This window comes from Cnephaeus nilssonii (genome assembly GCF_951640355.1).
Source record: "Cnephaeus nilssonii genome assembly, chromosome: 16".
NCBI lineage: Eukaryota > Metazoa > Chordata > Mammalia > Chiroptera > Vespertilionidae > Cnephaeus > Cnephaeus nilssonii.
The window spans coordinates 16833795-16858178 of NC_137087.1; the positions used below are offsets into that span (position 1 = coordinate 16833795).

At 49.7% G+C, this 24384-nt stretch overlaps 1 protein-coding gene across 1 annotated transcript; it reads left to right on the forward strand.

Moving 5' to 3' along the window:
- Positions 1–2480: 2480 nt before the first annotated feature.
- Positions 2481–23140, forward strand: DUSP29 (dual specificity phosphatase 29; the record flags this gene model as incomplete). The annotated part of the gene is made up of 3 exons (XM_079794097.1): positions 2481–2717; positions 13954–14174; positions 22893–23140. Exons 1-3 carry the CDS (start codon positions 2521–2523, stop codon positions 23138–23140), a joined length of 666 nt encoding a protein of 221 aa, XP_079650223.1. The 5' UTR covers positions 2481–2520.
- Positions 23141–24384: the final 1244 nt, after the last annotated feature.

Sequence of the window (24384 nt, forward strand, 5' to 3'; positions counted from 1 at the left end):
AGAAAGACAAATATCACATGACCTCACTCATTTGTGGAATCTAATGAACAAAATAAGCTGATGAACAAAACAGACCCAGAGACATAGAAGTATGGAACAGACTGACAAATCTCAGCGGGAAGGCGGGGGAGGGTGGGTGGATGGGTGGTGGGGAGAGATTAACCAGGGAATTTATATGCATATATGCATAGCCCATGGACACAGATGATAGTGTGGTGAAGGCCTGGGGCGGGAGCATGCAGGATAGAGGGGGTCAATGGGGGGAAAAACGGGGGACATCTGTAATGCTATCAACAATAAAGATAAACTTTAAAAAAATGAATGTTTGATATGTTTCAATCCACTGAAGTTGTTTTTTCATGTTCAAATTGTCCCGTTTTTGACAAGTCAGAGCCTCTTCCAGTTTTGTTCTGAGTCCTTTCGACAGAGTCGGTGGTCTTTGAAGCTACCAACCCATTTTTTTGCATTCTTCAAACCCCTGGCCTGCCCCTCCTCACACTGAATTCTGCAATTATTTTTCTCAGAAGACTAAGACCATATGTTATAAACATCCTCAGTTTAGTTTTTCTCATCTGTAAAATGGAGCTAATAATAGCACCTACCTTATAGGGCTGTTAATTGACTTAAGATTAAATGACTTAATAATCATAAAGCACTTGGAATAGTGCCTGACAGAAAATAAATGCTATATATATATATATATATATATATATATATATATATATATATATATATATATAATATGCAAATTAAGGCCGGGACGCCGTAACGGTCACAACCAGCTCAGGAGGAGGGGCCTGGCGTGGGCCCAGAATCTGAGAGAACAACAGACAGGGCGGCCCGAGCCTGGCCCTGGAGCCAGAGAGAACAACCCCCCGAGGGGCCGGCCCCCAGTCCCAGCCCCACGGCCCCGGCACTGGGCTGCTGGGGCTGGAGCTGAGACACAAACCCACAGGGGGGCCGGGTTCGATTCTGATCAAGGACATGTACCTAAGTTGCAGGCTTCTCCCTGGCCAGGGCCCAGGTCTGGGCTCATGCAGGAGGTAACCAATCGAAGTGTGCTTCTCACATTGATGTTTCTCTCTGTCTTTCCCTCTCTCTTCCACGCACTCTAAAAATCAATGGAATAATATCCTCATGTGAGGAAAAGAAAGGAAGGAAGGAAGGAAGGAAGGAAGGAAGGAAGGAAGGAAGGAAGGAAGGAAGGAAGGAAGAAAGGGCATATCGTATGAAAGAGACATCTTGAAAATGCCTAAAGAAAGTTGTCATTTTTTCGTGGTGAAGGGACTGGAGTCCGTGTTGATGAAAACACCTCGGCTGCGGTGGCTGGCAGTGGCAGCAGCAGCGGGGTGATGGGGGTGGCGCCTTCCCCTGATCAGCCCGGTTGCCTCCTGCAGAGGGAGGCCAGACTGCGGCTTAGGCCTGCTTGGGGAGCGGGCCTAAGATGTCAGTAGGACATCCCCTGAGGGCTCCTGGACTGTGAGAGGGGCAGGCTGGGCTGAGGGAACTGCCCCCCCCCCCAGTGCATGAATTTCGTTACGGCGTCCCGGCCTAATTTGCATATTACCTATGAATTTCATGCACTGGGCCTCTAGTTTGTTAATAAATAACCTCCGTGTCTCTCAGCCACTCTGCCCTTTCCTCCTTCCCTCCAGCCTCAGAGCTTGAGATTCCCTCCTCAGGCTGAGTGTAGACGCATCAGTCACTCAGCTCAGGGATCCGCAGTGAATGCCTTTCCTTGGGGATGGGAACTCGCCTCCAGCATTCCACTCGCAGAGCCTGACAAGCTCTCTAAATACACGTTGCAACCTGCACCCCCAGCTTTCCAGCCAGGAACATCTCTCCTGACGCCCTGGTCAGTTAACACCCTGCCAGCGTCCTAGCGTAGGAGCTGCAAACATTGACTTCAACTGTCCTAACAAGTCGATGAACACTCACACAGCCAAGTTTCCTTCCACCCCAGGCTCCTGAAGCCCTGAGAATGTGCTTGGCTGCCCAGACGACACAGGCTCGGGATTGACAGGTGTGCCCTTTTCTCGGGCACCGGCTCCCTGCTGATGTCGAGCATCACAGCCTGCAATGCCAGGGACCTTCTGGGACTTCCTATTTGAGTTCAAAATGGCCCAAGTCAGCAGATTCTGGTCAGATAAAGGAAAAAGGAGGCCCCAAAGAAGAGGTAACATCTAAAAGAAAGGAGGCCAGGGGCTGGCTGGCTGCAGGGATTGCTGTCCTGGGTCTGCTGCACCCACCTCAGCCTGGGGTGGAGGCCCCAGCACACTTGCCCTAGAGAGACTGGAATGTGGGACGTGTTGTTTAACTGCCACCGTGCCTGCCTTGTCTACCCTTGGGGCCTGGGAAGAGGAAGCACAGCAGGCCTGGGAAATATCTGCCAAATCTCGGCATCAGCTTATTCCCACCTCTTTCCGTAAAGCCCATTCCCTCCCTCTGTCCCCTGCTAACCCCGGTCCTGACCTTCTCTCATGACCAGCTGCAGAAAGGAGAACATCCATTGGCTCCAAAATGACATCCCGAGAACCAAGGACGAGCCTCAAGAATGCCTACTCATCTGCCAAGAGTCTGCTGCCTAATGCGGAGGAGGTGGAGGCCGAAGACTACTGTACCCCCGGAGCCTTCGAGCTGGAGCGCCTCTTCTGGAAGGGCAGTCCCCAGTACACCCACGTCAACGAGGTCTGGCCCAAGCTCTACATCGGGGATGAGTAAGTGCCCGGCCAAGCCCAGGAGAAGGTAGCAGGCCCTTCCCCGGGTCACACCTCTTGCCACCTCCAGGCCATGACATTTTGCTTTTTAGAGTGGTTGTTCTGTGACTCTGTTAGGGCTGGGTTTTTCTTCATATTACAGAAAACTCAGAAAAGGGGCTTAAGCAAGATAGAGGTAGGTTTTTAAAATATATATTTTTATTGATTTCAGAGAGGAAGGGAGAGGTATAGAGAGATAGAAACACCAACGATGAGTGAGAATCATTGATCGGCTGCCTCCTGTATGTCCCACACTGAGGACTGAGCCCGCCACCTGGGCATGTGCCCTGACTGGGAATCAAACCGTGACCTCCTGGTTCATAGGTCGATACTCAACTACTGAGCCAGGCTGGCCAGGTGAGATAGAGGTTGATTTTGCTTTCACATGAACGATGTACAGAGGAAGGCAAGCTGGGACTGGCATGGGTCTCCAGGGTCATTGGGGACTCAGGCTCCTGCTGCACTATCCTGAGGGAGAGGCTTTCCTCTTCAAGGTTTCTGCATGGGCTGAGACTGCTGATAAGGGCTCCAATCATCATCTGTAGGATCCAGACTGCAGGGAGGTAGAGGGAAAGTAAAAGCAAAAGGGTGTCTTTCCAAATAGAAGTCCTACCCAAGACTTCCCCTGCCCCTAGCTGCAAGAGAGGCTGGGAAATGTAGTCTCTTATTTTAGCTGGGTATAACACCCACAAGAGGCACATCAACCCATGTGTGGAGAAGCAAAAGGTAAACCTAGCAAAGTTCAGGTTGCTGTCCCCTTCTCTAGATTTTTATAGCCACCATTCCCCATTCCTTAAACAATTGGGAAGCTCCTATTGTATATAATCTATATATATAAAAGGCTATATATACACTGACCATCCAACCATCCAGTAAGTATGATGTACACTATGGTGCAGGGCCTCTGCATGTGCGATTTCCACACACACACACACACACACACACACACACACACACACACACACATCAAGCTGCTTAAAGCTTAGAGATAACCGTCTAGTCAGGGGAAATCCAGGGATAGCCTCCCTTGTCTGTTTTTTCTTAATATTTTTAAATTGAAAAAAGTTACAAAAAATTACATGCCCTTCTGTACTAAATTAAATTAAATAGAGGGTTATAAAAATAAACTGCATAATCGCCCTTTGTTTCTCTTAATTCTACCACAGAGTAACCAGTATTACATTTACTTGCATATGTCTACTACTTTATGTATACAATTGCAAACATAAGCAAACATATACACATATATAAAGGGTTTTTGTTTCTCTCAACAATTTTTAGGGAAAAAAAGATTCATATTATATATACACTATTTTGCATTTTAATATTCCATAGTATAGTTGTACCACAATTTATCCAATCATTTCCCCAGTTGTGAATATTAGGGGAACCAAAGTGAGAGGTATGTAGGGACTCTCTATATTGTTTTTCTTATTGTTGTTAGTTTGTTAATCTTTACCCAATGATACTTTTTCCATTGGTTTTTAGAAGAGCGAGTGCAAGGGAGGGAGGGAGGCGAGGGGGGAGAGACAGAGAGAGAGAGACATCAATATGAGAGAGACACATTGATTGGTTGCCTCCCGCACGCACCCCGACTGGGCCAGGGATCAAACCCGCAACCCAGATATGAGCTCTTGACTGGGAATTAAACCCATGACCCTTCAGTGCATGGGCCAATGCTCTAACCACTTTGCAACACTGGCCAGGCTGTTTTCTTTTCTCAAATAACAGCTTTATTAAGGTTTAATTCACAGCCCATAACATTTTTCACAGGGTGAAGATTAAATGAATGAAAACAAATGAAGTGCTAGAGTAGTAGCTGGCACATAGTAAATGCTCACTAAGTGCCTGCATGATGGATCTGAGTAAGCATCACAGAAGAGGTCAATTCCAGGCTTGGCTTTGGAAGCTGGGTAGCATTTCAACAGAATTCTAGGCAGATGGGGCAGGATGAGAAGAGACATAGGGGTAAGGAGAAATAAGGTAATTTATCTGGAATTTATGGGATGAATATGGTAGAAAGGGCATTTTCAGAAGACCTGGGATAAAGCCAAATTCTACCATGGTGTGGTCAGCTTAGACAGCCGGGCTGCAATAACAGGTGACCCCAACATCTCAGTGGCCCACCACAATGATGGCTTGTGTCTCACTCAGATGTCCTATCCATGGAGGGCAGGTTCTAATTGTGCTGCATGTCCACTTTATTCTGGGACTCGGGACCCAGGCGGATGTCCACACTTCAATGGCCAAAGCAGGTCCATGCCAAAGCCTCACATCGATAGGGCAGAAAAGTGTAACCTTCCCCTAGGGAGGGGCAGCAAATATTTGAAATGATAGCACACCATCTACCACAGCCACAGTCTACGGCAGGGGGCGTGGCTCTGGGCAGGTCCCTTTACCTTTGTGGACCTGTGTCCTCATCTCTAAAAATGGTTACTGAGCCTGGTGGTGTGGCACAGTGGTTGAGTGTCCACCATGCATCAAGAAGTCACTGGTACGATTCCCCGTCAGGGCACATGCCCGGCTTGTAGGCTTGATCCCCAGCAGGGGGTGTGCAGGAGGTAGCCGATTAAAAAAAATTTTTTTTAAATGGTTACTGAGAAGAGTCCAAGAAATATGGACTATGAAAGCATTTTATAAATTATGAAGTACTAGACAGATGAAAAAAGTATTAGTACTGTTACTTAGTGAGAGAGAAACCTGGGGAGATAGGTCAGGGCCAGCCTGTGGAAGGCTGAATGCCAGCCGCGGTGCTTTATGCAGGAAGTTAAACTGAGAGTGTCTGAGCAGGACAGACGTGTTCTAGTCAACACAGTGCCAGACAGTAGGCTTTGATGCAGTAAGATATGCTTCCTCCCTCCACCAAGAAAATGTCACTGCCCTTTCAGTTCAATCCAGCTCTGCCTAACTGAGCCCCAAACGCGCATGCACAGGCTGGGCAAGTTCCACAGTCAGTGTGTGACCTGTGTGTACGGCGTGGGGAGGAGCCAAAGTCAGCACGACTGGTCTTGTCCATCTCTGTCCAGGGCCCCTCCCAGATGCCCACTTAACAAGGTTAATGAGACTCCCAGATGCTTAGTGAGAGCGCAATGGATTCCACTGCCAAGGCAACCGCACGGAGGTTACAACCCAGCTGAGGGCAGGCATGGCGGCCTGTGCTCCTTGGTCTTGAACCAGGGAAAAGCTCAGAGCTGGCTCCTCATGCACAAAGCCTCAGTTTCAATTTGATATTTGCACTTACGTTGAGTTCTTCCTTTCCCTAAAGCACCCAAGGTTTTTGAAAGCTGAGTGACAGGCTCTGGAAGTTAGGGTGGTCAGGACCAGGAGTGAGGATGGACATCCCAGGGCAGCCAGAGCCTCCGGCTGTTCCTGGAACCTAGACTAGTGATGCCTGGAACCCACTGGGGACCAGACTTACTCCTACAAAGCAGCTCACTCTTTCCCCGTCCTCTCTCCTCAAGGGCTTCTTTCTGGAGAGAGGCAGATGGCTGAGCATCTGCTCTGGAGCCACAATATCAGGGTCAAATACTGGTTTCCACGTGGCCTTGAGCAAGTCACTCAAGCTTTCTGAGCTTCAATTTCTTCACCTGTAATACGTGGATTCCATGAGTTCATATATATGACATTTAGTGCAATGCCTGACACACCCAATAACTACTATAGGTCAGGTAAGTTCTGGTCATTTGAGTCACAGTGTGAGAGGAAGGTAAACGGTTACTATGCTTTGCCCCTAAGAGTCCCTCTTTGCTAAGAACACCCCCTGGTTAAATTTTCCCCATGAGATGCTATCATGAATCCAAGGCCAGGTTGGAAGGAAGGTCCCTCCTAATGAGCCTTCTCCAGCCTGTGCACCAACTCACTCCACAGACACTGTCTTGGCCTTCCAGGGACCCAGGTGACCTAAGGCCCAAGGAGGCATTGCCACATCAAAGCCCTTTAGGCCTGTGAGTTTCAGAATTTCTAAAGCATGTTCTCAATCCCAGCTTATTCCAAGGGGATTCAGCAAGTGGGGTGCCTGGTGACTCCAAGTCCCCATTGCTCACCAGCTCCACCATCACAACCCAGTAAAAAGAGGCCACAGATAGGAGAGGAAGTGGCTGAATCAGTAGAGGGGATGGGTTCAAGCCAACCAGTCACCTTTTGGATGTTCGTGTGGGGAAGTCTATCTCGCTCAAGCCACAGCTCCCCTCTCCCCACACATTTCCTAAAGCTTGGTGGGAGTGTCAATCTGCCACAAGTAAGAGCTGTAAGGTCAGCGTGGAGTAGAGCAAAAGCCATCAAGCAGGATTCAGGGCCCAGAGTTCAAACATCTTACTGTTCTGGGACTCAGTTTCTTTATTTGTAAAATAAAGCGATGATTTCAAAGGTCCCTTCCAGCTCTGAGATAAAATTCTTTAAGAAATGTCCTATTAAATAAATTAGGCTTTATTAGATTCAAGCACATACTTGTTTTATTACTTTTAAGCCATTTAAATTAGATTCAAATTAGGTTAACCAAGTGTTGCCCTCCAGAGATCCAGGGACTGGCGTCAATGATGAGATAAGAATAATTCATCACCTCTTATCAATCAGCAGTCCCTAAGTTGGTGCTTCCGCAGTGCTTGAGTATGCTTGAAAGCACTGAATTTCTGTAATTTAAATATTCTCACTTTAATCTCATTGACATCTTTCATTTGCTTAGCAAAACCTTTTTTTCTTTTCCCCCCATAGTCAGCAGGAGGGAAAATATCCTGGCTACTGTCAAAGTGATTGCTAATTCTCAGGCAGAGCAGCCTCTGATAGCAAAGCCCGGCTGAAACAGAATAATTGAGAAATCTCTTCCCTCTCACCAACACCAGGGCCCTGTTAGGCTGCTCTGCTGCTTGAATGGTGGGGGCCAAAAGCAGCTCCCCATATTTCTTAAAACTCCAATTGCTGCCAAGGTGTGGCTTTGAGGGTTATCAACATCTACAGCTGCCCCTGAGCTTGCTTTCCAGGTGTCTCTCTTGCTCTTCTTGCTTTTCTGCCCCCAACCAGACCAACTCCCTCAAAAAACAAAGGCATCTCCAGGGCTGGTTTGTCCCGGAGAAGGTCAGGAAGTGAAGTGAAGACAAATCCATCAGCTGAGACAGTCCTCAGCCTGAGACAATGCCTCTCACTGGGATGCCAGGACAGCCATGGCCTCTCCCCCGCAAAGAAGGAACTAATTCAGCCTCAAGACACCAAGTAGAGCTGAGATTTGACTTGCATCCAGGTTGGGCCACGGCTAGTATGGGGTGCAGCCAAAACACAGCCTAGACTGACCACTTAATGTCCTGAATGTTACCCGGAAGAACTAGGAAACCTGGACTCTGAACCTCAGGCACGGTGAGTGGGGAGAGATTTCTAACAAGAGTTAAGAATGCCAAGGCCACCTGAAGTCTTTGCAAGAGTCCATCACTCCCGAGAACTAAGGAAATAACATCAGTAAAAACCATGGTAAACATTTACATTATCAAGTGAATATATGACATCTTCATCACGGAAAGTTTACAAAACAGAGAGAGAAAAAAGAAGGCAATTAAAGTTTCCATTACCCATAATCTCATTACCCAGAGACCACCACGGATCACGTTTTGCTGTACATTTTCTATTGCTCTCTCCCCTTGAATTTATCTTTAACCTTTCATGTTGAATAGCACATCACTAGACTTGACAAAACTCCCTTAAGGAAAGTGCTGCCAGTGTAATTCATTCTATTTAACAAAAGAGAAAACTAAGGGTCCAGAGCTTCGGTTGTTTCTGTTCGTGCGGCAGTTTAAGCTTATGAACACCAGCCAGGCCTGTATTCTCTGAGGGGCCTCAAAACTGAACAGCTTCATCATCAGCAAATAATAAGAGCACCCAAGAAACTAGAAAACCATTGACTCTCACTTCATATCAGGTGAACTGACTGAGATAAAAAGCTAGAAATAGGCCTGGTGTATTAAAATCCATCTGCAAGGAACAGGTGTGGTCAAGGAGAATGCCACCACAAGGTCACGTCCATGAAATGATGTGAGACCACAATAGTGTCGCATGAATCAGAATAAGTAAGGTGCCAGATTGCAGGGATACAGGCCATAAGCACACAGGAGTCCATAATTAGGTGCAAGAAATCAGTGGGCCTGCCCTAGCCGGTTTGGCTCAGTGGATAGAGCACTGGCCTGTGGACTGAAGGGTCCCGGGTTTGATTCCGGTCAAGGGCATGTGCCTGGGTTGTGGGCTCGATCCCCAGTAAAGGGCATGCAGGAGGCATCCAATCAATGATTCTCTCTTATCATTGATGTTTCTCTCTCTCTCTCCCTCTCCCTTCCTCTCTGAAATCAATAAAAATATATTTTTTAAAAAGAAAGAAATCAGTGGGCCCTCACAGTCATGATGGTGGAGAGAACCGTCCAATCATTAGTGGACTTTCTTCGATGCTCATAGCAGAATCCTGGCCACAAGGGACCAGCTGGTTTCTCCTGCCAGGAAGCTGTGGGAGGGCGTGTACAGCTATGTTCATGCATGTCCGGCCTCCCTTCTGCGCGAGAGCAAACACCTGGGGAAAAGGGGCTTTCAGGCAGGTGCTGAGGTATGTAGGCTGGGAATCAGGAGAGCACCAAGGGGTCTGAAAAGGTGGGATGACAGGAGTGCTGCCCAAGGAGACTGCCCCACGTAGAGTGCTCTTAAAGGGTGGGGGGTTGGAGCAAGCTTCCCAGAGGATCTCCAGAGGAGCTGGAAGGAAGCGGGGCCAGGCTAAGGAAGGAGGGAGGAAGGGACGTCTCTGACTGAGGCAATTGGGCTTTGCAAGAAGGAAGTCACTTCCTTGGCCCCCTCTAATCTGGTATCAGAATCCAGAGCTAGGCCAGGTCCACAAGGAGGGAAAGACGCTACAGAGAAATGGGTCAAAAACAACTTCACAAATGCACTGCCTGAGTCCAACCGATGTGTGAGAAAATGTCCAACCTCATGGCCAAAATAAATGAATGAAAACGAGGCACCATTTTGTTGGTGGTGTTTTGTTTTGTTTTTGAAATTAGCAAATAACAAAAGAAAAAAATGGGAATCATTTGAGCAATCTTTCTAGAGGATAATTTAGTAGTGAGTATTACATGTATTAAAAATGCTCATACCCATTGACCCAGCAATGCCATTTAAAAAAATCTCTTCTAAGGATCTAATCAAGATGTGCTCAAAGAAATACAGCCAAGTTGTTCATTCATAGTGTGTTTCTTATAATACTCACCAAATCCCTTCCAGGATAGTGGTAGAGAGGGAGAGGGAGAGGGAGAGGGAGAGGGAGAGGGAGAGGGAGAGGGAGAGGGAGAGGGAGAGAGAAGACCAAGCCCAAAATAGGGGCTTGGTGAGGTAGAATTGAGATTTACCTATAGAATGGAACAGCACAGAGCTACTGAAGCCCATAAGTTGACTTAGCAAGATGTTTACAATATATCACCATGTCAAAGGGGGTAAACTGTATATAGTGTTATACCCCCAGGCAAGTCTCTATATAAAATATACAAATCTATGCATAGAAAAACAACTGGAGGATAGTATATCAAACAGCAAATAATCTTTATCTCTGGGGGTTAGAAGTACAGGTGATCTCGTGTGTGCGCGCACACGAGGGGGTATGTTTTCCACATTCTGCATCAATCATGTATGATTTTCGTAATTAGATAACATTATTTTTTTAAGTGAACAGACTGCTTACATCTAGGAGTTTTCTTAAACAACCAGAAACAAAGGCTCTGGCATCATCTAGATTCTGGAAGTAAATGACTAGGTCTGTTTTTCTTCTGAGCTTTTCTCCTTCAACAGAGGCACATTTCTTAGTCTCTTTCCCACATCACATATCTGAGCAGGTGGCCTTAACACAAAACAAAACAAAACAAAACAAAACAAAACAAAACAAAACAGAAAACAATATAATGCCAGACAGCACTCTCTCTCACCCCCTACCTCCACTCCCAATAATTGCTGAGCGAGGCATCCTGGCCAACTGGGGATCTGCCTCCATCACAGCCACTGTCTACTGACTCACTCTGTTGATTTGTGGGTCTCCATGCTGCCATTGGTACTCTTCTGAACCCTTGATTGGACTCTGAGTGCACCAAGCTAGGGGGAAATCCCCAGAGCGGTGTGTGAGGACACCCCCTCCACTTCCCAGCCCAGGTAGCCACAGAGCCCTGAAAACCTGCCGTGGGCCTAACACACCCACCAGGTCTAACCCTCCCATGAACCCTTTTCTCCCTCTTGGACACCAGGCAAAGCCAGCTCTGTGGGGTGAAGGTAGAGATGTCATGCAGTGAGTCTTGTTGCATCTGTACCCAGATCCTCGACCCCCAAGGCAGCAAAGTGCAAAGAGTTATTTATCCAAACTGCCATTTGATTATATGGAAACGCAGCTGCTGAACCCGGAGAGAACAGTCTTTACCGTGGATAGAAACTTCCTGTCAAGGACAGTTAATTTTAATTTTTCCACTGAGCTCAACCTCAAAGTGAGGTTGATTGCTACTCAGCAAGATGGACTGCATTAGTGGAGCCTTTAATTGAGCGCAGATCTATATCCCAAAAGCATAATGTTTGCTGTATACATACTTTGAGACAAGAGGAAAAATGAAAAGCAGACCTTTGTAAGGAAAAATTGAAAGCAGAATGTGTTCCATAATCAGGATGGCAGCACAAAGGCCAGCTGGGGCGGGGGGTGGGGGTGGGGGCCTTGGTTGCAGTCCCCACCTCCCTACTCGTCAGTTCTAATGGGCTATTGGCAAATGTTCCTAAAAGCTAATGCCTGTGTGTAGCTCCCTCTTTCCCAAACACTGAACTCCATCATAGCTCCTCTCGTGGCAAACAAAGACGCTCCAGGAAACCGGCGACTGATGAGGGGCCTCAGCCAGGGGCCCCGGCACGTGTTTCTCCTGCAGGGCTCCTCGCGGCCAAGGGTGCTGATCCATGCTGGCCTCCATTATGGCCATTTCTGTCCCCGTCCTTTTACCAGAGGCCTCGAGAGGAGTCCTCAGCTGGAGCGTAAGGCCCCTTTCGGCCTCTTACTCTTATGGTTCCAGACCCTCGTCACCTCTTCCCTGAGCTGTGGAACTGGTCTGTGTGCTACTGAGAGAGATGTCCTCTTAAAGCCGGGATGGGATCCCCCTTCTCAAACACTATCAAAAGCTCTCCCTGACCCCCCAAATACAGACCCCGGCAGCCAAGCACCTCCATGATCAAATCCCACACTCCCTCTCCAAAAGTCCTCTCACATCCTATGCTCTGGCCAAACCAGTCCCTTCCTCCCTGTCCCCATTCCCAACCCATCAGCAAGTCTCCTGTGACAACTGCCTAGGCCAGTGGTCGGCAAACTCATTAGTCAACAGAGCCAAATATCAACAGGACAACGACTGAAATTTCTTTGGAGAGCCACATTTTTTCAACTTAAACTTCTTCTGACGCCACTTCTTCAAAATAGACTCGCCCAGGCCGTGGTATTTTGTGGAAGAGCCACACGCAAGGGGCCAAAGAGCCGCATGTGGCTCGCGAGCCGCAGTTTGCCGACCAGGGGCCTAGTCCAAGCCACCGTGCTCTCTTGGCTGTACAACTGTGACAGCCTCCAACACAGGTCCCGCTTCTATTTTTTTGCCCCCCTCCAATCCCTCTCCACACACCAGTCAAATGGATCTTTAAAAAGGTAAACAATGCTCACCCCTCCCTTAAAATCCTCTGTGGCATGTGTCTTTCTATCAGACTTAAAATTAAATCCAAACTCTTTCTCCTGCGGCCTACAGGGCCCGCCAGGACCCAGCCTACCTTGCCGAATTCCTCTGGCACCACTACTTCCCTCATTACCATAGCCACACCCGTTCTCCTCCTGTTCTTAGCACTTGCTGTTCCCTCTACCTGGATGGAATACTTTTTCTCCAACTCTCCCCCTGCCTTAGCTTCTTCTCATCCCTCAGTCTTCGCTGGAACGCCACCTCCCTGCAGAGGTCGTCCCTGACCACCTTACCTGGAGCAGGACCACATTGTTCTGTGCTGCTCTTACTGCTATCTGAAATGATCTTGTTTATTCCTTTGTTGTTCATTTGTTCTCCCCAGTGGAATCTAAGCTTCCTACGGGACCTTGACCAATCTGTTCATTGCTGCAGCATCAGTACCCAGGACCATGCCTGGCAATAATAGAATCTAAATCATTATTTGGGGATAAATGATTGAATGCAAGAAATAATAAACATTTCCCGAAAGGCCTTTATTATCTCCAGCTGCCATTCCTCATATTGTGCTGCCTTCTTGGCCTGGCTGGCCCTTGCCTCCCTCAGCCCCTCCATGGCCAAAGATCGCCATTTGAAGTAAGGCGGGCTCAAAAGCCTCTTTCCCTGAGAGTCTGCCCTGAGCGCTCTAAGCAGAAGTAACCCCTGTGTCCCATGCCCCATGTTCCAAGGCCACCTACTTCAACATGACTTTACCCTGTGCCTGGAGCGTCGTGCCTAGAAAGACAAAGCTATAAACCAGAAACTAACTTCACTGTGGGCCTCAGGAACGTCCCCAAATCAATTCAAACAACAGGCTGCTCCAATAGCTCTCCTCGGAACACTGCTTTGCCCAACTAGGCAATGATTCCTTATCAAAGCCAGGACTTCGCATGGTGTTCACCAATCCCGTGAGCATCAATACCAAGAATTTTGCCCAATCCCAATCACATCCTGTCTTAACCTGTCTTAACCCATTCCTTCGAGCCCCAACCTCCAAAGCCTATAAACAGCCCAGGGTTCAGAGGAGAGGCCCCAGGCTGTGCGCAGGTGGCCCTCTGCCCCACACAGCTCTGCTTGATGAGCGGGTGATCCGGAGGCCCGCGGGGGGCAGTTGGCTGCTGACAGCCCACTCCTGCGACCACCAGTGTCCACACCAAGCGTTTCTGTATTCGGTGAGTGATGGAAGAATGAACGCACAAAGGAATATCCCCCTCCCCCACCCTCCCACCCCTTCCCTTCTCCAAGCATCCTAGCCAGAAACGAGAAATGGCACAGGTGCCCGAGGGGTCCATGAGCGCAGGCTTTGGACTAAGGAAGTCCTTTATTTCAATGACGAGGCCTTATTTTGGAAGCCAGAATCCCCTGCAGAGACCAGTGGGCTGCCTCCTAGCCGCCCCCCGCCCCCCGCCCCCTGCCCCAGTTCCAGGCCAAGGAGCCCACAGCCCACGGCCTCTCTCCTGTGCGCCCAGGGCCACGGCGCTGGACCGCTATGGGCTGCAGAAGGCGGGCTTCACGCACGTGCTGAACGCTGCCCACGGCCGCCGGAACGTGGACACGGGGCCCGACTACTACCGCGACATGGACATTGAGTACCACGGAGTCGAGGCCGACGACGTGCCCACCTTCGACCTCAGCGTCTTCTTCTACTCGGCGGCCGCCTTCATCGATGGTGCGCTCCACGCTGATCACAGTAAGAGCCCCGCCCACCAACGGCCCCGCCCCCGGAGGCCCCGCCCCCGCCCCGCGGGAAGAGCGTTCCCCTCTCAAAGCCGACCCTGCGGGGGTTCCATGTGGATGAGCTGGAAAAGTTCGAGCCCCTGGAGGCTGTAAGCCTGCTGGTGGAGTGCAGGCTTTGATGGCATCAGCATTGGCCTCGGCCTCGGGAGGGCTCAGAGGGGAGGCCTTTGGCCTGAAGTCTCCTCCCTAAGGCACGTCAGCCATCCTGCAGAGGAGCGGGGATCTGGGAACCCTCAAAGCTGGGATGCAATTGTGCCTGTGCCCAAACCCGACTAACAGTCAAAGGTTTTGATGCCAGAAAACCCTCAGGCAGCTGACTTGAGTGGAAAATCTGTGGAAAGACTTCAGATTCTCCTGCCAACCAACCAAGCCCACAGCCTCCCTACCCCCTCATCCACCCGACCCTCCCCAAGTCCCGTAACACTCATTCTAGCGACCACCTAGCCTTTAGAAGTGGCAAACTATATTTGAGACTGAGCTTTGCACCTGTGATGTCTGAGTTTCCCAGGGTTAATTTGAAATCACTGAGCTAGTCCTTGCACTCAAAATGCAGTTTTAGCTGCCCTAATCCAGGGAAAGGCTACCAGGCTATTTTGGGGAGAAGGACACACTTTAGGAATGCAATATGGGTAAGACAATATGCAGTTACTGCTGCAGGATGGCATTCCATAGAGGCCAGAGGGACTTCACCTCCCTAATCTGTGTTCTGACTTCAGCCCCATGTGGCACAACCCTTTACGGGGCCATCACATAATGTAGGGTATCCAGTTACAGTAGTCCCTCCTCATTTGCAGTTTCACTTTCCTAGTTGCAGTTACCTTCAGTCAACCACAATCTGAAAATATTAAATGAAAAATTCCAGGAATAAACTATTCATAAGTTTTAAATTGCACGCCATTCTGAGTAGCGTAATGAAATATCACAGTGTCCTAATCCATCTCGTCAGGGATATGAATCATCCCTTTGTTCAGCATATTCACGCTGTATGTGCTCCCTGCCCATTAGCCACTTAGTAGCCATCTCAGTGATCATATCAACTGTCTCAGTATCCCAGTGCTTGAGTTCAAGTACCCCTATGTTACTTAATGGCCCCAACATGCAAGAGTAGTGATGCTGGCAATTCAGATACACCAAAGAGAAACTGTAAGTGAAAAGGTGAAAGTTCTTGAATTAATAGGAAAGGAAAAAAAAATTGTATGCTGAGGTTGCTAAGATTTTCTTACTGTAAAGGAATCTGCTATCCGTGAAATTGTGAAGAAGGAAAAAGAAATTTGTGCTAGTTTTGCTGTCTCACCTTAAATTGCAAAAATTAAGGCCACAGCGCATGACAAGCTTAGTTAAGATAGAAAAATGACTAAATTTGTTGGTGGGAGACAGAACAGAAAATGTGTTCCGACTGATGCAAGCTGTTGTACCAGAAAGCATTGAGCCTATACAACGATTTCAGCAAGGGTTCCCCTGAAATGAGTGACACCCAGCCATTTACTACAAGTAAGGGATGGTCGCACAGATTGAGGAATAGGTTGGACTGAAAAACGATAAAATTACTGGACAGGCTGCATCTGCCAATAAAACAGCTGCTGCCACATTTCCGGCAGAGTTGAAGAAGGTGCTTGGGTTCCGTCACTGTCTGTGGTTTCAGGCAGCCACTGGGGGTTTGGGAACACATCCTCCATGGCTAATGGGGGACTACTGTACTGAAAGCTTTCTTAGCACAAGTGGTGGGGATCACAAGGCTCACTGCCTGACCAAATGGCCTGCTTCAGGAACTTGCAACCTGTGGCTGGGCCGGGGCCAGGCATGCTGTCGTCCCAGACCTGGACGGCCGTCCCAAGGTGGACCTGGGCCCACAGCCAGCCACAGGCACCAACAATGTGTCGTTATGTTGGTTCACAAGCAATGTCCTGATGAAAAAGGAAGTCATTGGAGCTGAAGTGCTTGTATTCGGGGATGCTTCATTTCAAAGTCGCTCTTTTATGAGTCTATTTATGGGCCATCTTCAGTGCTCTGCACATTCTGGGTTTCCAAGTAGGATCAAAAAGCAACTGGACTCTGACTCATCACCACGAGGTAAAATTCGCCTCGGAATATTTGAAGTTAACTGAAAACATATTTGACATGAAACACACACACACACACACACACACACACACACACACACACACAGCTACAGTACCACCACCCAATCCTTCAGTTTCACTTGCCATGACTATATCTTTGGCCTTCCCCTTAATGGAAGGTGGCTGGCAGGCTTTGGAGAAGACAGGGCTGGGTTCAGATTCACAGCTTAGTAACAATGTGATTTCTCTGAGCCTTAGTTTCTGCATCTGGTGATAAAAATATTTACCTTGAAAGATTATAATGAGGCTCAGCAGTAACCGACATAAAGCACTTAGCACAGAACCTGGTGCACAGCAGGCTCTCAGATGTGTTTGATAAAGAGAGGTCGTGCACCGTGAAACACACAACCACACCAGCACATGCACATCATCATCATAAAGTTTCCAATCCCCAAAGAAAAAAGGACATTCCAACTTTGAACTAGTATGATAGGCTCACACGGCAGCTTGTTTTTGGTTCCTGGCACACGAGTGTAGAGTCTGCCCACACTGCGGAATCAGGAAAGAATGGGACCCTCGCGTCCTGTTTAGGCCTGGGCAGGTCACAGAGCTTCGATGTGGCGATGTCAGGCTGGTGTGGACAGTGACTGGTAGACCAGATGGTCGAAAGCACCTCACAGAGAAAGGGTCAAGAGGGAAAAGTGTATGCCCATCTGGCGTGGCTCAGTGGTTGAGCATCAACCTATGAACCAGGAGGCCACAGTTCGATTCTCGGTCAGGGCACATGCCTGGGTTTCGGGCTTCATCCTCAGTGTGGGGCGTGCAGGAGGCAACACATCGATGATTCTCTCTCATCATTAATGTTTCTATCTCTCCCTCTCCCTTCCTCTCTGAAATCAACAAAAAATCATTAAAAACAAAAACAAAAATAGTCTCTCTCTAAAAAAAAAAAAAAAAAAAAAAAAACACAGAGGAAAAGTATATACCAAGGCCAGAGAGTATGCAGGGGTGGGGGACTAGACTGTGGGCTGGGGATGGGGACCAGGACGTGGCCGCATTGCCAGGTGGGAGGCTGGGCTCCCTTCTCAGTACCTTGTGCGCTTACATTTTTTGTTGTTGTTGTTGTTAATCCTCACCCAAGTGTATTTTTTCCATTGATTTTTTTTTTTTTTAGAGAGAGTGTAAGAGAGGGAGAGAGGAAGGGAGAAGAGAGAGAGAGAGAGAGAGAGAGATCAATTGATTGCCTCCCACACGCACCACGACCGGGGCTGGGTTTGAACCTGCAACCCAAGTATATGCCCTTGACTGGAAATTGAACCTGTGACTCTTTGGTGCACGGACCAATGCTCTAACCACTGGGACACACCAGCCAGGACTGTGCGCTTACATATTTAAAGACTTCCTGGAGTTGAAGACTCAAAGTCCTACCCCCTCAGGACCAGGCAGCGTGCAGGAGCGAAAGAAGCTGGCTGTGTGGAAGCCGCGGGGTATGGTCAGGGTGCTTGTGGCTAAGTGCAGAGCTCAGGCCCCTTCCCAAGGGGGCAGTTGCTGCCCAGGCCCAGCCAGCGTTTCTTTTGTGAGAACCAGCGCAAATGTGGTCGATCCGACTTTTCAGGAATTGTCTCCAACCTGGGATTTAATGTAAAATCACTCGATTTTTAAGTGTTGGCAACACATTGAAAATTTCTTAAAATGCTGCGCAGGCCAAACAAAAGAAACCCCCAACAGCTGTGGGTGTGTAGCCTCTGCCCCAGTGGTCAAAGGAGCACAATAAAAGGCTGGCCAGCTGGGCAGCGGCATTGCCACGGACTCCCAGCGCTGGCCGTGCCTGTGCCCGACTACAGCATGTCAGGGCCGGGCCCCGCGCGTGTTTCTTATTATGCTCTGGATGGAAGAGGTGTGGGTGGACGGTCTGGCCAAAAGGCCAGGCGTCTCTCTTTCCTCTTGTCTTTCCTCTTCCTCCTTGGCTAGTTGCTGCCCAGGGTACGCTGCTTCCCTCTGCTGCCCCGCACTCGGCCTGCTCACTCTTGGGGAAAAGCACTGCTGTGGAGTCAGCCAGGGCGTGCACCCCCACCCGACCCTCCCCTGGTCGCTCTTTCTGAGAGAACCCCGCAGGCGATCTCAGTCGCTCTGGAAAGATCTTCGGGATAATCTAGCCCCGTGTCCTGCCCCAGGAGCTGGGGACCCAGAGGCCCGGGGGAGCCAAGGGAGGTGCCGGGGGCCACAGAGCGCATGGGAGGCCCGTGGCGGGAACGCCTGTCACTCAGGCCCCACGGGAGAATCCCCGCCCTTATTCTGAGCACCCGGTGACTTTGCTGTGTAACAAGTCACCAAATATTAGGGAACGTGTGGCATGGCAGCCGGTGATGGGATCTGAAACAACTGGACTTGTCATTCCTCATCAGAAAAACAAGTGCTGACAAAAGGCTACCCGGGAACCGCGGCCTCCTCGGAGCGACTTGGTGTGGTTTCAATTTAAGGAAATCCTCGGGAAAAATCCCAGGGCAGAAACCAGGAGGCTCTGAAGATCGGACCTTCATATCACCGCTCTCCTTTCCTTCTTTCTTTTTCTTTATCGAACGGTCCACAGCCTGCTTTAACACCAAGTCAGTCCAGGAGGGCTGCTTCTGAGCAGGAGGTTGGTCCCGGGTGCTTCTGAGCTGCAGCCCGGTCAGACAGGAGACGTGAGTCTCCCGCCCTCTGCAGCGCGCACGGGCCTGCCCCGCGCAGCTCAGAACCTGCGTGCTCCCTCTTTCCGAGGACTTCCTCGCGAGCCTGGCCGGTTGGGGATGAAGTATGAACTCCGGCTTTGCAGCTGCTGAGGAGGCAAGTTCCGAGGTCTGAGTGAGAGACAGGCAAAGGGCATCCCCCAAACCCAGAAAGGAGGTGGTTGAGGGAGTGCACACCTGGTGGAGGGTACGGGTGGTGCCGGCGAGGGGGGGCGGGGTTGGGGGGCTTGGCCTGTATGTCTGATTTGAGTGACAGAGGCCTACCTTCTGGTCAGAAGGGAAAATATGCAATTGGGAAGCCGCAGAGATTCTGGATTTGGGTTTTCTTCGTAAGATTCAACTTTTGGGAATTCAAGTGTTGGGAAAGGCCTACGGGGAAATATTTCATTGCAATCACCATTTTTTTTCAAACATAGATTGTGACCCATAGTGTGGGTACAACCAGCATTTCTTTTTGAAAAATGGAATAGATTAGAATAGAAAATAGCAGCAGGCATTGTGCGTAGGAAAAGTGCGTATTACTTTGTGACACTTCTGTCTGATCGCACACTTGTGATTCCGATCCCCCCCTTAGCGTGTAAGAGCTTCACCCTGGCGGCGGGTGCCTGGGTTTGAACCACAGTTCAGCCACTTCCTCGCTGTGCGACTTGGACCAGTCCCTTCTCTGCACTTCAGCTGCCTCCTCTGAAAAACGGGGACGATCTTTTATCTGCCTCATCAGGTGGTGAGGATTGGCTACGGTAAAAATGCATAACAACATACTGGGAAGATGTGGCGAGAGGGGAGGCGATGTTCGTGTTCGCGGTGAATTCTATATAGCGTTTCCGGGAGCCACACAGAAGAGTCTGAAAGCTGCTGACCTAGAAAGTGCCAACCCTGACAATGCGGCCTCCGCCCAGGGCCTGACCCTGGCTGGTGTCTAACTCCCAGAGCCCCCTGCTCTCTCTGGCCAGGGCCCGGCTGGCAACAGGCCAGATGCAGCCTTCCTGGCCTTCTCTCCCCCCGGACAGCAGTTTCTCACCAGCCCATGCTGGGCCCCAAAGGGTGGTGCTTAGCAGAGCCCCAGAGCAAAGAGGGAGCAGGGCCCTGAGGGTCTGGGGGAGGCCCTTGACCCCAGGGGGACCTACCAAGCTCACATGGCTGTTGGCATTAATGTCAAAAAAACAAATTTAGTTCCAGAGCTCCTGCTGGGGCTGAGCACCACCCCACTGCACCCCCACCCCACCCCCTCTCCTTCTTCTCCCACCCGCTCCGGCTCCCATCCCCCTCCTCCCACTCAGCAGACTTCAGGCTCCCAAAAGGCTTAATGAACTACAGCTTTCGTCTGTTTCGAGCATTTAGTCATGACAGAAAGAATTACCCTTTTTGCCAGGAGAGGAAGAAACGCTTTAGTTATCAGCCGGTTGGCGGGGGGCCAGCAGCCCCTGGAACAGGGTGTGGGGATTAGGATGCCAGAGGTAGACATGCCACTCCAGCCGTCACTCACTGGGGGCCAGCTCCCCAAACCCGGTGCGTGCGCGGGAAGGAGTGGCCCTGCTTCTCGCCCTCCTTTCCAGCAGAGGAGGGGAGGCCAGGCTGGTGGAGCTCAGCAGCATGAAGGCTGGGACCCGAGGCCACCGGGTTAGCTTGTGGGGGTCTGTGGAAATGGATGGTGATAAGGTGAATGGCTCTTCACGGAACAACTCTGTGTGTGGAGAGGCCATCAGTAGAGTCCTTCTGTCAGGCAGGGTGTGCCGGCCTCTCTGACCAGGTTGGGGGGTGGGGGAAAATCCCTGGCGCCTGGGGTTCAATCCTCTTGGAGTCCTCATGCTGCCATGGCTGCTGGCCATTCCCACTGTCCTGGACATGGTCCCCTGAGGAAGATGGGAGGGACACAGGAGAGCCATGTCCGTTCAGAAGTGTTCTTTCCAAGCTGTTCTCATGTCCTGCCGATGCTCCAGAAACCCGGGGATGTCCATGAGTGTCTTCCTGGTCATCGTTCCAGGCCTCAGGCCCGAGACTCAGGAACAGGGACAGCACTGGGGTCCCACAGCTCGAGCTGCCACGCAGCAGAGCGATCGCACAACCAGGGCGGGTGGCCACTGGCCTTGCCGTAGTGGGTACAGCCAGGGTCCTAATCTCAGCATTGTCTCGGTCCCAAGAGCATGATGGCCAGTGTCCCTTCCCCCTCCTCCCACTCAGCAGACTTCAGGCTGAGCACACAGTAGGGCCTCAATCACATGTTGTCCCGAACTATTTCTAGTGCTGGCACCAGGTTTCTGAGTGACCTCTGACAAGTGGTTTCCTTCGCTGTAGAGCAGGGAGGCTGACTCTGGCACCTGGAAGGCTGTGTTACGGTGGAATAGCACGGTGGATGCTCACTGTGTGAGCGCTAGAGGCAACTGCTTCACGTCAAGGCTTGGCCGCGGGGCCCAGACACTCCCGTGGTAGTGGCCGAAGGGAGCTTTGTTTACGCAGGTTGTATCCACCCGCACTTACCCTATTAGAAAGAAAAACTGAAAAACTTAATACTCACTTTAAAAGGATGAAACACACGATTGGATATTAACATAACCTATTCTTATGAAAAATTACATTTTCCAGATACAGTTTAGGGAGAAGAGGGGTATTAATTTACATTGTTGCAAATCTCTTCAATGCGAGGCTTATTAGAATCCAGTTGGAATCTGATTAGCCTCTGCATTCAGTCTGCTGTGGCACATGGTTTTGGTTGGCGTGGATGAGGAAAATCCAGCCTCACTCAGCAGCCCTGTAGCTGGAGACGGGAGGGATGCTCTAAAAGCCTTTTCCGGTAATTGTGGGTATTCTTCTTCGATACTACGCCCACACTTGACAAATAATAGCTTCTTTTTAAAAATTATATATGATTTTTGTTTATTTTTTTAGAGAAAGAGGAAGGGAGAGGGATAGAGAGATAGGAACACCAATGAGAGAGAAGCATCGATTGGCTGCCTTCTGCACGTCCCCTACGAGGGATCGAGCCCACAACCCAGGCATGTGCCTGGACCGGGAACCGCACGGGTGACCTCTTGGTTCATGGGTCGACGCTCAACCCTTGAGTCACACTGGTTGGGCAAATGATAGCTTGTTGAAGGCTAGTTGTGATGTGGAATCTGAAGCCATATCAATAAACTTCATACTCAGTTACATGAAAATCCACCGGTCTGTCTTAAACTTTGAATGAATGTTTATACCTATGCATGATTCTGTAATATCTTGTATTTGGACATTTGGAAAATATTGGTTTTCTCAGTTATGTAGAGCCTCCAAATGTTGACACTTTTCACTATACGTTATCAAAAAACACGTTTGTTAACTTCCTCACTCATCCTAACAAAAATCTTCAAAGTATCGGGAAACTGTCAACCTCACAGTGATAGATACAAGTTTTCCAAAACTCTTAATACTTGCCCAAAAGCTTGCATTTTATCACTGGCAATAAAGACCATCAGTTGTTTTCTTTGATGTGGCAGACTGACTTGGTTCACTTTTGAGCCAAAGTCTCCAAATACCCAAGTTTAAATGACCCTGGTTTTCCTGTCATCCATTCTTTTAAGTAAAATGTTGTCTTATGAAGCAGTGGCTAATTCGACTTGCAACTCAGTCTCCCTGGTGCTTCTCCCAAGATAACCATCGCACTTCGGTGTGCAGCCCAGGTGCTTTATGTGTACTTCCCACTTCATCACACAGAATATTAAGAAGTGTAACCAAGGGCTGAAATTTGATTAATTAATTTGTACTGCCCATCAAGGATATTCTTGAGTGAAACTAGCTCCCTCTCCCCCATGCCATCCCCCCTCCCCGCCCCCCAGAGTGCATGGTGGTGAAGAATGCCATGATGACTAGCATAGTTTGCTGCCTCTTGTCCCCACTCCATTTCAGATAAGATCCTGGTTCACTGCGTCATGGGCCGCAGCCGCTCGGCGACCCTGGTCCTGGCCTACCTGATGATCCACAGGAACATGACCCTGGTGGACGCCATTCAGCAAGTGGCCAAGAACCGCTGTGTCCTCCCCAACTGGGGCTTCCTGAAGCAGCTCCGGGAACTGGACAAGGAGCTGGTGCAGCAGAGGCGACAGGCCCAGCACAGCGACGACGACAGCGAGAAGGCCAGTGAGAAGGAGCTGTAGGCCCCCCACTTGGGAAGGGAGAGGGAAGGCTGATACGGCTCTGGCCCGTGACTTCGTTTGTCCTGGAGAAGGGACAGTGAAACCGAAGCTTGACTTCTTCCGAGCCATCTGAACCTTCCTGGGTGCATGCTGATGGACAGGGAGGATGCAAGGCGGCCTCCTGGACGAGTCCAGTACTGGCTTCCGAGCAGAACGGGGCCGGCAGGCCTCCCAGCAGAATTGGTTACAGATGGACACACCGTTCTGCATAAAGGCGCCTGTATTTTTTATTTATTTATTTATTTTGTAAGATGGGAGAAGAAAAGGATTTAAAAATGTGTAGGCATTGTGCTGTGATTAAATGTTTGGCTTGGTCTGAAAGTCACATTCTTAGAAAATAATTTTAAAATAGAAATATGTTTTCTAACCACAGAACGTGCCCGGGAGTGAGTCCCCTTCTGAGGTGTCTGTATTTCCTTACTGCCTCCTGCATCCTCTTTTCCAGGGGATCCCCAGACTCAGGTCTCCTAGAGATGCTGCCACTCACTTGGTGGGAGTTGCGGTGGTGGTGGGGGGGCGGCGGGTCCTGAGCCCCTGCACAGAGGCCCTGCTTTGGGCTCCCCACCTTCCTCAGGGAATCAGGGCTCTTCAAATGTTTAGCCCGAGCTGCCACTACCCAGAAAAGTTCAATAAATTGTGGTAAGTTTGCACAAGAGTTTGACTTTATAATTTTGGAAAAGAGGGAGGAGACACTCTTAGGGCACAAGAACTCAAGGAAGCCCCTTTCATTTTGATTTTTGTTCAGTCACACCAGGAAGCATTTGCAAATGTGTTTGCTCTGGAATGTGAGCACAGGCATGCAGGGGGGTGCAGGTGGCGAGTTCTCTTCCTGGAGGGTTAAGCCAGTCACCATCCCTCTCAGATTTTCATTCCGGAGAAGAGAACAGCAGCAGGCACCACGCGGGTAGAGATGGCGCCTGGAACCAGGCACCAGAAAGCAGACAGAACCCCAAGAGAGATACTGATGGCAGCCCAGCTGCCTAGAGAGAGCAGAGTGTGATCAAGGCGTGGGGGAAATGTGAAAAGGGGCCCAGTGCTCCAATCTGGTTGTGGTTTTCAGCAGAATGAAAGAGGAAGTTCTTGATGGAGGAAGGACAATGTGCAAAGCTACCCAAGGGTAACCCCGTGAGCTCTGGCGAGCTGCCCTCCTTTGTGCCAGAGGGGAGGACTTGTGGCCTGGGCTCGTGGGCCACTTAGGCTTCCTG